The sequence below is a fragment of the Phaseolus vulgaris genome, chromosome 1, assembly GCF_000499845.2.
Source record: "Phaseolus vulgaris cultivar G19833 chromosome 1, P. vulgaris v2.0, whole genome shotgun sequence".
Lineage (NCBI taxonomy): Eukaryota > Viridiplantae > Streptophyta > Magnoliopsida > Fabales > Fabaceae > Phaseolus > Phaseolus vulgaris.
In genome coordinates, this window is record NC_023759.2 from 32,347,292 (window position 1) to 32,364,944 (window position 17,653).

The 17,653-nt window shown below is 47.8% G+C and overlaps 1 protein-coding gene and 1 pseudogene across 1 annotated transcript; one reads left to right on the forward strand and one right to left on the reverse strand.

Moving 5' to 3' along the window:
• Nucleotides 1–312: 312 nt before the first annotated feature.
• On the reverse strand, nucleotides 313–418 carry LOC137816794 (small nucleolar RNA R71; annotated as a pseudogene).
• A 13,407-nt stretch (nucleotides 419–13,825) lies between these two features.
• Nucleotides 13,826–14,311, forward strand: LOC137815886 (uncharacterized). The gene has a single exon (XM_068618994.1). It carries the CDS (start codon nucleotides 13,826–13,828, stop codon nucleotides 14,309–14,311), a length of 486 nt encoding a protein of 161 aa, XP_068475095.1.
• Nucleotides 14,312–17,653: the final 3,342 nt, after the last annotated feature.

Sequence of the window (17,653 nt, forward strand, 5' to 3'; positions counted from 1 at the left end):
CCATAGCCATACCTCCTGCCACAAAATCATTAGAAATGAAGCCAGCTTTTCTTAGGTTAATCAGTACTCATCAATTCACTGGAATGGATCATGAAGACCCTTATACTCATCTATCCACATTCTATCAGTTGGTTGGAACCATGGGCTTCGAGGAAAATGATATTGAATCTATTTATTTGCATCTATTTCCTTTCTCACTTGCAAGCAAAGCAAAAGAATGGTTAAAGTCGCATCCAAACCAGAGTCTAAGTAGTTGGAATGATGTAGAAGAGAAATTCCTACATAGATTTTTCCCACTCTCTCGATATATCAAGGCTAAGTCTGATATCTCCACATTCAGGCAAGGGCCAGATGAAATTTTTTGTGAAACTTGGGAACGTTTTAAAGTAATGTTAAGAAGGTGTCCTAATCATGGCTTTGAGGATATTGCTCAGTTGAACATATTCCACAATGGTTTGAGGCCTGATACTAAAATGATCTTGGATGTTGTAGCAGGAGGGACAATGATGACTCTTGATGTAGAACAAGCTTTAAGAATCATTGATGCCTTAGCCTCAACGGATTACCAAGCTCAACACGATAGATATACAATGCAAAAGAAGGGGTGTTAGATCTTTGTACTTTAGATAAAATTTTAGCACAAAATAAGATTTAAACTCCAAAAATTGAGGCATTAACCAAGCAAATGTCAAAACTGGCTCAACAATTACATGCAGTAAATTTTCCTTTAACTTAGTGATCCTGCCTGTTGACCGGAACGCTGGAAACTGCCTCGACAAAGGATCGACGTGCGCACCGTTTCAAACCTCCGTTCTTCTTCGAGATATACCTCAAGAACCTGCAAAGGAACATAACGGCGCCGCTGCGGCCGATCGCACTCCAACGCCCAAGTCAGTGACCGAATCACCAAATACTAAGAGAACAGGAACCGTGCAAATTCTCTCTCACAGTAAGCTCTATAACTCGCAAGCGTAAAGAGTGTAATCTGAACGCGCGTACCTCAGAAAGTTCGTTGAGAACTCTTATATACCTGGTTACTTTCTCTCTCCTGGCAGTTACAGACTTGGACACGTGGCTCGCATCTAGTCGTACACGTGCCTTCATCTGGAGCCTCCTTGACTTGGGCGCTGCTTCTACTATCATTTTGCTAAGTTACTTATGCATGGTACTGCCCAGTGCATAGCTAACTTGGGAGCGCGATCTCTACTGGAATTGGCGAGTTAGGGTGCCTTCGTACACCTTCCCTGTGGTCTCGCCGGCCGCCTTCATAATCTGCACCACCTTCATCTCTGGCGATGTGCTTGCTCTGGCGATCTCCAATCACTAGGTCGCCTGAGTTTACATCTGGCGACTTCATCTTTAACCCGGTGATCGCCGATTCTGGTATGCTGGAGATCGGAACACGCCAACTTAATAACTGGCGACTTCACGAGCCCCCCGACTTCCTTCCCTTCTGCCAACCTGGCGCCTTGTCAACACGCCTATACTATAGCTGGATGCCGCGTCATCACTTCCGACTACCAGGGCGGTACACAAGCCCCCCAGTCTTAAGCGAAGACTTGTCCAGCGAAAAGACTAGAAGAGTCACGTCAACACCGGTCTACGTGGCACTGACGCAGAATTCCAAGCGGTTGTACCTTCTGCTTCTCTGACGCTCCACCAAACCCCTCACCCATCGTTCGACACGTGGCTTCATCAACGGTTACCTTCAGTTACCGTTTGCGCTTCCCAAACCCATTTCGAAAAAACTCTTAAACCCATTTTCACTCCACAATGTTCCATCACTTTTCTTCATATTCACAAACGCTCTAACTTCCTCCTGCAAAAAACTCTCAGCGCTCTCCAACATTCTGAATCACCATCATCCTTCGTCGTCTTCCTGATCATCAAAAGGTACCTACTTTCCTTCTTCTACTGGTTTTTCTTGCATTTTAACCGTTTCGCATCATCCTGTAACTGTCTGGTGCATACGCTGTGGGTTGCTTTTTCCATTTCTCCTTCTGCGTAACTTAGGGCTTCGTCAATCGTCGCAACGAACCTTCGTTCGTTCGCTTTTCACCCTTCTCCCACGATCGAGTCAGCCTCTGCGAACTCTGACCATTTTTCCTTTTCTTCTTCCTTTGCAGCTTCGAGAATGACCCGCTCAAAGATCACCCCGAATCCTCCTCCTTCATCGCGACACCCCTCTTCTCAAGCACTCATCCCACCGCGAGCACGCGGTGCTTCATCTTCCCAGGCTGAGAGGCCTGCACCTTCCCGCCCCAACCTGGCCCAGGCGACTCCACCTATCGCCGGAGGAGCCCCCGTTCCCCTGCCAGACTTCAAAAAACTCTACCCCTGGGCCAACTCGACCCTGTTGAGGGAAACGTCTTCCGTGAACACTGCTGGAGCAGTCTTGCGATTGACAAAGGGGGATGAGCCTCACCAAACATTTCATAAGGAGCACGATGAAAAGATGATAGTGCTACCTTGCCCCCCCCCCCCCGCCCGATCTGCCCGTTTGTGTCGACGATAAGGTGAGCGCTGACGGGCCCTTCTGCTTCGTCTACACAACCTTATTCAAGAAGGTGAAGCTCAAGTTCCCTTTCACCCGTTTCGAAAGGGAGCTCCTTACCGAGCTCAACATCGCCGCCGCCCAGCTCCATCCCAACAGCTGGGCGTTTGTGCGAGCGTTCCAAGTGATGTGCGACCATCTGGGGTTGCCCGCATCCGTAGACGTATTTCTATTTCTCTTCGAAGCCAAGCACCCAAGAGACCGCCTGTGGGTTAGCTTGAATGGGATTGCTGGGAGGTCAATCTTCGCCATCTTCCAGCAATCCTATAAAGACTGGAAAGGGAAGTTCGTCCAAGTGCGCCCTAACGACAAGGACGCCTCCCTACTCGACGGCTTCCCCTTGTACTGGGTGGACAAGGGGAAGAAAGAGTCCAAGAGCTGCTTCAGGAGACCCAGAAGTCCTGATAGCATGGGAGCGTTAGACAGAGATCTCTACTTTTTCTGGAAAAGGGTGGCGGATGCCAACATCACTTTCCTTACCACCACCCTGATCTGCTTCGAATTCTACGAGGACCAACTCGAAATTCGAATAGGTTAGAACATTTAAACTGTTGTTTTAATGCTGCTTCTGTTTAACTGTTTCTGGGCGTCTTGTGCGTTATGCGCAAGACTTTGGTTTTATTTTTCTGCACCGATCATCTGCTTTGCTGCATACTGCCTTATGCACTTATTTTCTCTCTGAGTTAACCCATGCATTTTCGTTCTATGCAGATAACATGTTGGGCAAGGGTATGCTCGCTGAATTGAGGGCGCTCGCCCGAACCCACGGGCTGGCGACGGGCTCTCAAACAGTACCGAATTCGGTGGTGGAGATCGCCGTCGCCCAGGGTCGATCGCCACCTAAGGGCCCAGCTCCCTCCGATGTCCAGCCCGCCGCCCAACGTAAGAAGCTTGTCCTCAAAAGGCCTAAGAGGAAAGCTCCCCAGATAGTCCACGAGGAGGAGGAAGAAGATGACGAGGTCACCGAAGATGGCCTCGTTACAAAGAGGAAGAGGGTGGCACCTTCTTCACCACCTGCCCCACCCCCTCTTCCAATCTCAACACCGCCATCCACGCCTGCTCCACCTCCAACAATGCCATCTCCACCAGCTCCCGCTTCCCCAGTCCAAGCCATTCCGTTGGCAACTGCACCACCCGCGGTCGAGGCCGCCGAAGACAATTTCTTCGAGGACCCCCCAAGCGCCTCCACGCCATATGTATCAGCTGGAGGGGGTCCTCCTTCTAACGCCTCAACTGCAAATGTCGCTCCAATCGGGGATGAGGTTGCCCACACCTCTCCGATTCTGATCACAGAGTCCCCGACGTCGCCACCACGAGCAGAAACACCCACTGAAGAACCAACTAAAGAGGGTGGCAACGGAAACCAACAACAGGCCCCACCAGCGCCTCTCCAAGCAGCAAACCTCCCTCTCGAGGTCACGAGGATGTGGGAGCCTTTATCTGCTAAGCTGAAGACGATAGCAGAAGACATTCCTGCCATCATAACTAGGGCGGTGCAGAGCTCCACCAGGAAGCTCCAGGACGACCTCTTCAACCTTAAAACAGAGAACAGCACCATGAAGGTTGAGGTGGAGAAGTTGTCCTTTAATCTGATGCTCGCGGAGATTGAACACTCCCGAGTAGAAGACGCAATGAGCACCGAGCTCAGATTGGCGCGCAAGGAGGCCACTGATCTCCGCCATAAGGTGCAGCAACTGGCTCAAGAAAAGATTGAACTGGAGAGCAAGATTGTGCCTTATCGCGTCAAGGTGGCTGACCTGGAGGCTCTCATAAAAACTGACGCCGCCAGGGTGAAGAAATTGGAGCAAAGGTCAGCCGACCGAGAGACCCTCCTTGGAAAGGTGGAAAAGGCGAGGGATGACGCCATGGCTGAGCTCGCTGAAGCCAACAAGGAAAAAGGGGAGCTCGCTGCCGAATTGGGACAAGCGCAAGCAGAATCCAAGAAGGTTGCTGAAGACCTTCTCCAGGCTCAAGAAACCAATGAACAACTCAAGAAGCAAGTTGAAGAGCTGGAGCAGCAGAATAAGGAGCTGAAAGAACAGACTGAAGATCTCAAGAAACGGATTGAGGAACTTCAGAAGCAGATTGAAGAACTCAAGCTGAATTCTGCTCAAATTCTGGCTGCTGGATTCGAAGCTGTGCGGGAACAATTTGCCTGCTTGTTCCCCGACCTGGACCTCAGCATGGTGTCTCTTGATAACGAGGTAGTGGATGGAAAAGTGGTTCCCGCTGAAGACTAATCGATTCTCTCCATCTGCTACCTTCGTGCCTTTCCCTTGTATATAATTCTGTAATAAACTCGTATTTTCTTGTACACGTATTTTTGAGCTGATACTTTACTTAATGAAATTACCTTTGCATTTCTTCTTGTAACCTCTTCGTCTACCTTTAACTTTCCTTGCGTGATTTACGTCGAAGAAATAACTTAGTAATCTCGTAGGCACGATCTTGTACTTAGCCGTTTCAAACCATCTCAACTTCGAATAATAATCACATTTATCAACTCGTAAACTTAAGGCAATGAACCTTAGCGTAAAATGATACTCCAAGCAATGGACTTTAACTCAACCCCTGGCTTTATGACGTCGTTACACCCGATCTGCTTCATCAAACGGGTCTTTGACTTCTCGCCATTGCTTGAACGTTTCCTGGTCGCCAGAGACTCTTGGCGACACCAGCTTCTTCCTGCCTTCACACCTTGGCCATTGCTCTTTCATCTGGGGGTAGAGGCGCCTTTCGGATCCTTCTCTACCTCCTTGTGCTTCAGAGCAAGAGACCGGGTGGCTAGGCGTTCTCTTCGAACCTACCTTAGCCACCCTCAGAACTTCTTCCACCCTCTACACCATACCTGAACTCGTTCGAGACGAGAAGGATTTTATCTTGCCTGAACTCGCTCATAGGCGAGAAGGTCTTTAACTCGCCTGAACTCGCTCATAGGCGAGAAGGTCTTTAAATCGTGCCTCTACATTGCCCCAGGGGTTACATCTCCTCCCCCCCCCCAGAAACACTGAGGACTTTTCACTGGTGCCTCTACATTGCCCCAGGGGTTACATCTTCTCGCCCCCATAAACACTGAGGACTTTTCACTGGTGCCTCTACATTGCCCCAGGGGTTACATCTTCTCGCCCCCAGAAACACTGAGGACTTTTCCTGGTGCCTCTACATTGCCCCAGGGGTTACATCTTCTCGCCCCCAGAAACACTGAGGACTTTTACTGGTGCCTCTACATTGCCCCAGGGGTTACATCTTCTCGCCCCCAAAAACACTGAGGACTTTTACTGGTGCCTCTACATTGCCCCAGGGGTTACATCTTCTCGCCCCCAAAAACACTGAGGACTTTTACTCTTTCTCGCCTGCACTCGCTCGACGGTGAGGAGGTCTTTTACTTGCCTCTACATTGCCCCAGGGGTTACATCTTCTCGCCCCCAGAAACACTGAGGACTTTTCGCTCTTCCTTACCTGCACTCGCTCAGCGACGAGGAGGTCTTTAACTCGCCTCAGGACGCGCGAGGGCGTTGAGGTCTTTTAACTGGTGCCTCCGATCGCCGAAAGACGATGAGGACTTAAAAACTTTAACTGATGCCTCCAATCGCCGAAAAACGATGAGGACTTAAAAACTTTAACTGATGCCTCCGATCGCCGAAAAACGATGAGGACTTAAAACTTTTTAGAAAGCATGCAATATATCTTTAACTCGCCTTGAGTCACGTACAAGTGACAAGGTCTTTCTTCAAAACTTTTCTGAAAACAATAGGCACGCAATCTAAAACAACTTGTACTTTGAAAACTTCTCTTTATTGGGTGGCCTCATTAAAAACTCTCCTTAGGGAAAAAAGAGTGCCCCCTTCAAACTGTTTTAACGGAGACATTGTAATGTAACTTTGTGTTTATCTTTACTTACAAAGTTCTCAACTGTAATACAACTTCAGGTGCGTGGCGTTCCAGGTGCGAGGAATAGCCCCTCCTTCCAATGTCTCTAAGCGGTAGGCGCCGTTCCCGAGCGCCTCGGTTATTCTGAACGGTCCAGTCCATTTGGGTGACAGCTTATTCTCCATCTCGTACTGGTGGGCTTTTCTCATCACCAGGTCGCCTTCTCTAAATTGCCTTAGCATCACCTTCGAGTTGTACCTTCGTTCAATCCTTCTCTTCACCGCCTCAGCTTTCAGTCTCGCCTCTTCCCTGACCTCATCCAGTAGGTCCAGGTTCAGCCTTCTCTCTTCATTCGAGTCTTCCTCTACAAAGTTCTGGAATCTCGGCGAGCTCTCCTGGATCTCTACTGGAATCATCACATCACACCCATAGACCAAACTGAACGGGGTCTCATGGGTTCCTGACTGCTCGGTGGTGTGGTATGCCCAGACTATACGGGGCACCTCCTCAGCCCAGCTTCCCTTGGCTTTTTCTAGCCTTCTCTTCAAACCTCTCAACAACACCCGATTAGCTGACTCCACCTGGCCATTTGTCTGAGGGTGCTCGACGGATGCAAACACTTGTTGAATTCCCACCCCTTCGCAAAGCTTCTTCAACAGGTGGCTTGCAAACTGAGTCCCATTGTCCGACACCAAGCGCTTAGGCACTCCAAACCGGCACACGATGTTCTTCCACATGAAACCTTCGATCTTGTGTGCGGTGATCTGGGCCACTGGTTCTGCTTCGATCCACTTGGTGAAATATTCAATCGCCACCACCAAGTACTTCATCTGCCTGATCGCCAGCGGAAAAGGTCCCAGGATGTCGATTCCCCAGGTATGAAACGGCCAAGGGCTGTAGATCGACTTCAACTCCTTAGGAGGCGCCTTGTGCCAATCGGCGTGCTGTTGGCACTGTTTGCAACACTGCGCATACTTCTTGCAGTCTTCTCTCATCGTTGGCCAGTAGTAGCCTGCACGGAGAGTCCTCGCGGCCAGAGCTCGACCCCCGACGTGGCTTCCGCATATACCTTCGTGGAGCTCCGCCATGATTCTCGTGCACTTCTCGCCATGTATACATTCCAGGAGCGGGTGAGTGAACCCAAACCTGTACAGATCGCCATCAATCAGGGTGTACTTGCTAGAATTCTTCTTTACCTTCCTAGCCTCAGTCGGATCCAGTGGGAGAAGGCCATCTGCCAGGCACCGCTTGTATTGTGTTATCCAAGTGTCTGGCTCATGGGTAGCGCAGACCTGCATCACGTTTACCTTCTCTCCCCGACATGCTCTAATTCCCGGCGATCTCAGAGTTTCTTGCGTCAGGGACTTATGGCTTCTCGCTGCTTTCTCCGTCGACTTGCTTATCTGAAGGACCAGGTGATCTGCCACAAATGCTCTCGGCGTCTTCAGAGTTTCTTGAATCACCGTCCTCTGCCTACCCCCTTTGCCTGAACTGGCGAGCTTAGCTAGCAAGTCAGCTCGGGCATTCTGCTCTCTGGGCACATGCACTACTTCAAAGGAGGCAAAGGAACTCTTCAACTCCTGCACATATTCCAGATAGGCCGCCATTTGTGGATCTTTAGCCTGGAACTCGCCTGTTACTTGCCCTGTGACTAGCAGCGAGTCACTCTTAGCCATCAGCACCCTAGCTCCCATCTCCTTGGCCAGCAAAATTCCGGCGATCAGCGCCTCATACTCTGCTTGATTGTTACTGGCTTTGAAGGCGAACCTCAAAGATTGCTCGATCAGCACGCCATTGGGCCCTTCTAAAATGACTCCAGCACCGCTACCCTGCTGGTTCGAAGATCCATCCACCGAGAGTACCCAACGGAAGCCGTCCCCTTCAACTCGTGTCGCCTCAGACGAGAGCTCGACCACGAAATCTGCAAAGATTAGCCCCTTGATCGGGCCTCGGGGCTCATACTTGATGTCAAACTCTGACAGCTCCACTGCCCATTTCACCATCCTTCCCGCAACGTCGGGCTTCTTCAAAACTTTCTGGATGGGCAGGTCAGTCATCACCAATATGGTGAAGCTATGGAAATAGTGGCGCAACCTCCTCGCCGAAAACACCACAGCCAGCGCAGCCTTCTCCAGGGCCTGATATCTCGTTTCGGGGCCCTGCAACACCTTACTAACAAAATAAATAGGCTTCTGAGCCTGATCTTGATCCTGGGCGAGCACCGCACTCACCGCCCTCTCAGTTACAGCAAAATACAACCTGAGAGGGGTTCCCACCAGCGGTTTGCACAAAACCGGCGGGCTCGCCAGATACTCCTTCAGCTTGACGAAGGCTTCCTCGCACTCCTTCGTCCAGGCAAACTTGTTATTGCGCCTCAAGCACTGAAAATAGGGATGTCCCTTCTCTCCGCTAGCTGACACGAAGCGAGACAGGGCTGCCATCCGACCTGTTAGCTGTTGGACCTCTTTCACCGTAGCTGGGCTCCTCATCGCCAAGATGGCGGCACACTTGTCGGGGTTGGCCTCTATGCCTCTTTCAGTCAAGAGGAAACCCAAAAACTTTCCAGCCTCCACGCCGAAAATGCATTTCTCTGGATTAAGCTTTAATCTGAACTTGGCGATCGTCGTGAACAATTCTTCCAAGTCCGCGACGTGCTTGCTCTTTTCCAGCGAGGTCACGACCATGTCATCAACATACGCTTGCACGTTCCTTCCCAGCATCGGTGCAAGCACTCGATCCATCAGCCTCTGGTACGTGGCCCCGCGTTCTTCAGCCCAAACAGCATCACCTTATAGCAATAGCACGACCTCTCCGTCATGAAGGTTGTCTTCTCTTCATCCATGGGATGCATCTTGATCTGGTTATACCCCGAGAAGGCATCCAGGAAACTCAGCAACTTACACCCTGCAGCACTATCTACCAGGGCGTCTATGCTTGGTAAAGGATACGAATCCTTTGGGCAAGCTTTGTTCAGGTCGGTGAAATCGACGCACATGCGCCATTTCCCGTTACTCTTCTTCACCAGCACAACATTCGCCAGCCATTCAGGGTACTGGACTTCCCTGATGTGGCCTGCAGCAAGGAGTTTCTGTGTTTCATCTCTAATCGCCTGCCTCCTTTCCTCGTTGAACTTTCTTCTTCTTTGTCGCACTGGTCTCACCAAGTTGTCCATCGCCAGATGATGGCACAAGAAGTCGGGATCAATCCCGGGCATGTCCGAAGCGGACCATGCAAACGCGTCCAGATGCCGCTACATCACCTTGGCGATCTGGTCCTGGAGCTCGACCCCCAGAGATCTTCCCAGCTTGAAGATCTTTCCCCCGATCTCTTTCTCGAGCCACTGCTCGACAGGTTTTGGCCTGGATTCTCTGGCGATCACCGCCCTGGCGATTCCCTGCTCTCTCGCTTCCTCAGGGCGATTTCGCGCCTCTTCCTCCTCCAGACCAGCGTTCCCCTCCCCCAGCTCAGCGTCCACCATCTCCACGTCCCTTCCGGCGGTCTCTTCTGTTACCGTCGATCTGGGCTTCACACCGAGAGGTGGGGTGGTTGTTACATAACTCACTGATCTCTTGTTTTTCAGGCTATTCTCATAGCACTTTTTTGCTTCTTTCTGATCAGACTTGATCGTGATCACCACCCCCTCCATAGACGGCAGCTTCACCTTCATGTGCCGAGTCGACGGTATAGCGCCTATCCTGTTAAGCGTGGGCCTCCCCAACAGGATGTTGTATGCTGAAGGAGCGTTTACAATGAGGTACTTGATTTTCTCAGTCCTCGAACCAGCCTCATCTGTAAACGTGGTTCTCAACTCAATGTACCCCCTGACCTCCACCTGGTCACCAGCGAACCCATATAGGCACCCTCCATAGGGCCTTAGCTGGTCAAGGGGCAACTCCAGCTGCGTGAAAGTCGGCCAGAACATCACGTCTGCCGAGCTTCCCTGGTCCACCAGAACTCTGTGGACCTTCCTTCCCGCCGTAATCAACGAAATGACTATGGGATCGTTGTCATGGGGCACAACGTCCCGAAGATCCTGCTTGGTGAACGTAATGTCCACCTCCGGCGAGTGATCTTCAAACATATCCACTGTCATCACCGACCGCGCGTACTTCTTCCTCTGCGATGCGGTGCATCCACCACCTGAGAAGCCTCCTGCAATGGTGTGGATTTCCCCGTGGATAGGCATCTCGTGTTGCTGGGCTTCTCCACCCGCTGACTGGGAACTCGACGCTCCCCCCGTCCTCCTGTCCAGCAGATAGTCATTTAGGAACCCGCTCTTAACCAGATCATCGAGCTGATACCCTAAGGACAAACACGAGTCCAAAGTGTGGCCAAAGCCCTGGTGAAACTCACACCAGGCGTCTGGCTTTGGTCCCAACACCTTGTCGCCCACCTTCTCAAGCGCTTTCAACCTAGCAGATATATTGGGAATGGCGATCAGGTCCGCCAATCCCATAACAAACTTGTGCTTAGGCGGGCGATTGTATTCCCGGCGTGCTGGTTGCTGGCGTCCCTGGCCCCTCCCCTTGTTCCTCCTATCATAAGGATGGCGAGTCCTCTGGTCCTTCCTGGCCGCCGCCGCTGTCTCCAGCACCCTTTGCGGCTGGATCCTGGTCTGGGCGCGTGGCCTAGCGGGAGCCACGCTCCCTCTCTTCTCGGTGACCTCACTCTCGTCGGCGATGTGAGCCACCGCAAGTCGCCTGACCTCAGCAAACGTTGCAGGGTGAGCCCTGATCAAGGCCTCGCAGAATGGTCCTGGCAGCACGCCCTTCTTGAATGCATAGACCAGCATTTCTTCATCTTTAGCCGGCGATCTGACCATCTGCGCTCCTAAGCGATTCAGGTAGTCTCTGAGGGACTCTCCCTGGTACTGCCTTATATCAAACAAATCATAAGACACCATGGGCGGTGCCTTGTTCACGATGTATTGCTCGACGAAAACCTTCGAGAACTGCTGAAAATTGGTTATATGACCGTTAGGTAGGCTCACAAACCATTCCAACGCCGTTCCCTGGAGCGTGCTCACGAACATCTTGCAATACACGGCGTCTGACCCTCCCGACAGCATCATCTACGTATGGAACGTGGTTAGATGAGCCTCTGGATCCTCCACGCCGGTAAAGACAGCCTTGACAGGGACCACGCTCGTAGGAATAGGCGTGTCAGTAATCGCCTGAGTGAAAGGCATAGGAAAAACACGAGGTGGCGACGACGGCGCAACCTCTTCAGCAGAAGAACGCCCTTGCTGCTCCTGAAGAGCTTGACGCTGCTCCTCAGTCACCTTGCTGAGCTCCTCCTCCCTGGCGCGAGAGGCGACCAGGTCCTCATGCATTCTCGCCTGCTCTATGCGCGAGGCTTCCACAGTTGCCTGCAACGAACACATCATCTCTGCCATCTGCGCCATGGTCATGGCAGCGGCGCCTTCAGCAGCGACGGGCGCAACTGGACTTGAACGATTGCTTCTCATTTTTCTCATGAAACTCAGCGAATCACAGAATGCAGCGAACAACACTTACTTCAGCTACGATTGACTCAGCGATCAATCGGAAAAAACTGTGCGAAACTCCGCAAGAAAATTCAAGAACACCGCAACCTCCAAAGAAACTTGCAACTCCACCAGAAACCACTACTCTTCCCACGGATAACTAATCGAGCGAAAGAACTCAACTCCACCGAACAAATTACGCGTAAACAGCAGGAAAACCTCCCTTCACCGATCGAAAACCCAAACGAACGGTATAAAACGCGAATTCACCGAACAAATTTCAAGCAAACAGCGAACGATGGTTGCACCCGCACACAACCACGCAGAAAACTTCGAAAACCTTCAAGAACTCACGCTGTGGATGGGAGCAAGTTTTACACGGCCCCACGGTGGGCGCCTGATGATCCTGCCTGTTGACCGGAACGCTGGAAACTGCCTCGTCAAAGGATCGACGTGCGCACCGCTTCAAACCTCCGTTCTTCTTCGAGATCCACCTCAAGAACCTGCAAAGGAATAGAACGGTGCCGCTGCGGCCGATCGCACTCCAACGCCCAAGTCAGTGACCGAATCACCAAATACTAAGAGAACAGGAACCGTGCAAATTCTCTCTCACAGTAAGCTCTATAATTCGCAAGCGTAAAGAGTGTAATCTAAACGCGCGTACCTCAGAAAGTTCGTTGAGAACTCTTATATACCTGGTTACTTTCTCTCTCCTGGCAGTTACAGACTTGGACACGTGGCTCACATCTAGTCGTACACGTGCCTTCATCTGGAGCCTCCTTGACTTGGGCGCTGCTTCTACTCTCATTTTGCTAAGTTACTTATGCATGGTACTGCCCAGTGCATAGCTAACTTGGGAGTGCGATCTCTACTGGAATTGGCGAGTTAGGGTGCCTTCGTACACCTTCCCTGTGGTCTCGCCGGCCGCCTTCATAATCTGCACCACCTTCATCTTTGGCGATGTGCTTGCTCTGGCGATCTCCAATCACTAGGTCGCCTGAGTTTACATCTGGCGACTTCATCTTTAACCCGGTGATCGCCGATTCTGGTATGCTGGAGATCGGAACACGCCAACTTAATAACTGGCGACTTCACGAGCCCCCCGACTTCCTTCCCTTCTGCCAACCTGGCACCTTGTCAACACGCCTATACTGTAGCTGGATGCCACGTCATCACTTCCGACTACCAGGGCGGTACACTTAGAATCAAGCTTTGAAGTGTGATTTTTGTGGGGGAGATCATCTTAATGGCCAATGCTCTTACCAAAATCCATCAGAGGAAGAAGTTCAGTATATGAATAATCAAGGAGGGCAAGGTGGCTTTTGATCTAACTATCCAAATAACATGGCTCATGGGTGGAGGAATAATCCTAATAAAGGTTTTGGGTGGAAGTAAGAGGTTGGATCATCTAACAGGCAAGCTCCTTATCAGCAGCAACCACATTATCCTTCCATTCATGAGAGAAGATCCAAACTGGAGGATACTTTTGAAAAGTTCATGCAAGCCTCTCTATCAAATCAGCAAAATACTGAAGCATCAATAAGAAATTTAGAGACACAAGTGGGGCAGCTGGCTAAACAGTTGGCTAATAATCAAGGAAGTCAATTTTCAGCCAATACACAAACCAATCCCAAAGAGCATTGCAAGTCTATCACTACCAGAAGTGGGAAAGTTATAGAAAAAGGAATTGGAGATAATTTAGTTGTTGAGGAAGTTTTAAAAGATAGAGAGAGTGAAAACAACCAATTGAGTGTGAGGGAGGAGAAAGAAGGAATAAGGAAGATGTTGTAGATATTGGAGAGAAAATAGAAAAAAATCAAAAAAGTGAAAAACAAGATAGGAGTGTTCCTATAAAAGATGTACCTTATCCTCAAGCTCCTACAAAGAAATGCAAGGAAAGACAATTTTCAAGATTTATGGATATTCTCAAAAGATTGAAAATTAGCATTCCATTTACTAAGGCTTTAGAGCAGATGCCTACATATGCTAAATTCATGAAGGAATTACTGACAAAGAAAAGAAAATTCAATGACCAGGAGATAATTGAATTGGAAGCTGGATGCAGTGCTATAATTCAAAAATCATTACCACAGAAATCTAGAGATCCTGGGAGTTCCACTTTGCCAATTACCATAGGAAATCTCACTGTTGGAAAGGCATTATTGGATCTTGGAGCTAGTATTAATTTGATGCCTTTATCAACGCTGAAGAAAATTGGAGATGTAGAAGTGAGCCCAACAAGAATGACTTTGGAGTTGGCTGATAGATCAATCAAATATCCACATGGAATAGTTGAAGATCTATTGGTAAAGGTGGATAAATTTCTATTCCTAGTTGATTTTGTTGTTATGGATATTGAAGAAGATGTTGAAGGACCTTTATATTGGGAAGACCATTCATGAAAACTGTCAAAGTTATAATTGATGTAGACAAAGGAAGATTGAAGGTTTGTGCTCAAGATGAAGAAGTAAGCTTTAATGTTTTTGAAGCAATGAAATATTCAAATAATGAAAAAGAGTGTTTCAGAGTGGATGTGATTGTTTATCCTGCCGGTTGACCTAGCGCAAGAGCGTTGCCTCGTCACGATCTTCCTCACCAGCTTGACACCACGTGCCCTTCAAATCCACACCACAGATAGCCTCTCTGAGAACCTAAAAAATACAAGGTGGCACCTCTGCGGCCGGTGCCGCTCCGACGCTCAAGTCAGTGACAAGAACACCCAAGAAACTGAGAGAAAATATGCTCTGTAGGACCGTACTAAAAGCACACAACCCTAGCAGAATGAGCCGTAATGAAAAACGTACCTCTGCAAATTCTGTTAAGTTTACCTTTATAGCTAGGTTTCATCTCTCTCCAGGCCGTTATGCTTTTGGACGCGTGGCTTGCATCCAACCCTGCACGTGTCACCATCTGGGCTGGGGTCGCAGGTTGTACCCAGCCCTACACGTGTCATCACCTGGGTTGGAGTAACTGATAGCATCCAACCCTACAAGTGTCGTCATCTGGGTTGGGGCAACTTGAATGTCATTTCTGTGTAGTAACTAGTCGCGCGGCTAAGTTCTCTACTCAAGGAGTGAACTAGCACGCGACATGCTCTAGAACACCACCTGACAAGGCGAGTATCGGGTGCAGCAAAGTGCACCATCTCTGTGATATCGCTTGTCGCTTGATGATCCCTCCTTATCGCAGCACCATGCATGTTCTGGCTGAGGAAACCTTGCCTTCAATGAATGTCCACTCTGGGAATCCTGTCGCTGATAGGCAAGTTGTCCCCTCAACCCAAACGCCCTTCACGCCCTATGCAGGCGCAACAATCGCCTCACTGGAGTTGTACACTTAAACTTACACTTCTGGGCCTTCATCAGCTTCAATCTGAGCTTGTCGGGAAATCCGACGACGTGCTTCCTGCGGCAATATCAAGCTACCTGATCGCCAATCGCCAAACACGTCGATGACAAGCAAACCCGGCGACAACCGGCCATGCTCATTGCAGAACGCCAACCCACATAGTCACGTGCAAGACACGTCATCACACCTTACGACCTGGTCGGTACAATTGCTATTGAACCTTTAATGACATAAATCAGGTGTCAAGCTATATGACGTTAAACGAGCGCTTGCTGGGAGGCAACCCGGTGTTTTGTTTTGAAGTGTGTCTTTAATTTTTGTTTTGATTTAGTAGTACATTTTAATATTTGATGTCTTTAAAACTAGTTTGATATGTGAAATGGTCATGTTGGATTGAAATGTTTGGTGAAATGAATGGATGAAAGAAAGCCTAAAAAGGTTTGAAACTATTGGCAAAGACAAAATGAAAATTTTCAAAGAAAAATTCATTGCATGGTAATTTTAGCTTAAGCTAGAACTTTTAGCCTAAGCTAGATATGCAGAAAAATAAAGAAATTATGTTATGCAACTTTAGCTTGAGCTAAAATGAGCTAGCCTGAGCTAAACCACTTTGTTGCTCTCGGCCAAATTTAAGCCTGAGTTAAAATGATTTAGTTTGAGCTAAACAAATTTGTTGCTTTCGGCCAAATTTTAGCTTGAGCTAAAAAGGCCTAACTTGAGCTAAACAAAATTGTTGCTCTCAGCAAAATTTAGCCTGAGCTAAACTGATCCTGCTTGAGCTAGACAAATGTGTTGTTCTCTGTCAAATTTTAGCTTGAGCTAAAAAGACCTAGCCTAGGCTAGGGTTTAAAAAAAAACCTGCACCATTTTAAAATCCCATTCAAAACCCCTGCTATCCAGTTTTAAAACTTCTTTCCCAAAGCTTTCATATTCATTCAATCATTTCATTTACATTTCTATTATCAAGGTAAGTGCTCTATGTATAAATCTATCATCTCTATAGCCATCCATTCATTTTAAGATTTCATTGCTAAATTACTATAAACTCAAAGATTCAATCTTGTTAATATTTGAATGTTTGATGTTGAATATGATTGTTATTTTGAGTTTATCCAAAGTTAAGCATTGTCTTCCATGGATTAAATACCAAAAATTACTCATTCAATGTCATTCTATATCATGCATACCAAGTGTTTGTTAAAATGCCAATCAAATAAAACACTTTGGTTTGAAAAATGTTTATTCTTACATGTGCAGAAAAATGAGTCACACCAAATCCACATCTGGTATTAAATAATTTGTTGTTGACACCCACTGAATTTGATGATTATCTATCTTGGCCTGGAGACAAGCACAATTTTTCAAGGGAGGCAGGAGTGTTTGGAGTTGGGACTAGAGCAGAGGATACACAAGAAATGGGAGTTGGACGATCAAGAGCATCAGCAGATGAAGATGCAAACCAAGTTCAGAATGATGATGTTGGCACAGAGCAGAACAAAATCACAAGATGAGATTGATACTTCTCATGCACAATGAACAGAAAATTGGTTTTATCTTTTTGTTTAACTTTAATTTCAGTGCTAATTTAGTTTAAGTAGTTTAGTTTAGTAAGTTGACTTTAGCAGTTTAGTTTAATATTTCTTACTTTAGCATTTGTTGATGGCAAGCTTAAGTTAGTATAGTGGTTGATGTTTGCATATTTTGTGAAATCTTGTATATAGATAGATGATGGTATAATTTTTTTGGAAAAAGAAATCAAACCATAGTTCTAAATTAGAACAACCAATTGGATTGATCAAGGACTCAATTTGAAAAAAATTTGTGGCTAAAACCATCACTCAAATTGAAAAAGGATGGTAATGTGTAAAAGTTAGAACAAGGTAAACGGTTGAAAACAATGACTGAGAACAAATGAGGAATTGAAATTAGCCAACCAAGTGAGAGTGTGAAACCTTTAAACAATTTGATAGACTTTCACTAGTGAAGATTTAATTAAGGTTGCCCAATTTTCTAGTCAAATTGCATCACAAAACCAAACATGGAGATGATTGAGGCATGTTTAATAGAGTTGAATGTGAGAAAACCAGGGTCAAACAGCTAACCTATGCAATATATAATGAAATGTGTAGAAAAATAACCCTTTCTTAGCTGAAATTGGTTTTATTGCACCCTAGTTTCTGATATACATATTTTGTCATACCATGTGGTATGCTAACAAAAGGAGAGCATAGGTGCTATTCAAATTTCTATAATTAGAAGAATTGAGTTTGGTGTGGCTGTTGGGATCTTGAGAATGAACAAAAAAAGGATTACAAAATAATCCACATTCTCATTCTCTATTCTAAAAAAAAGAAAAAAAAAAGGAGAAAGTAAAAGAAAAGAAAAGGGGATTACAA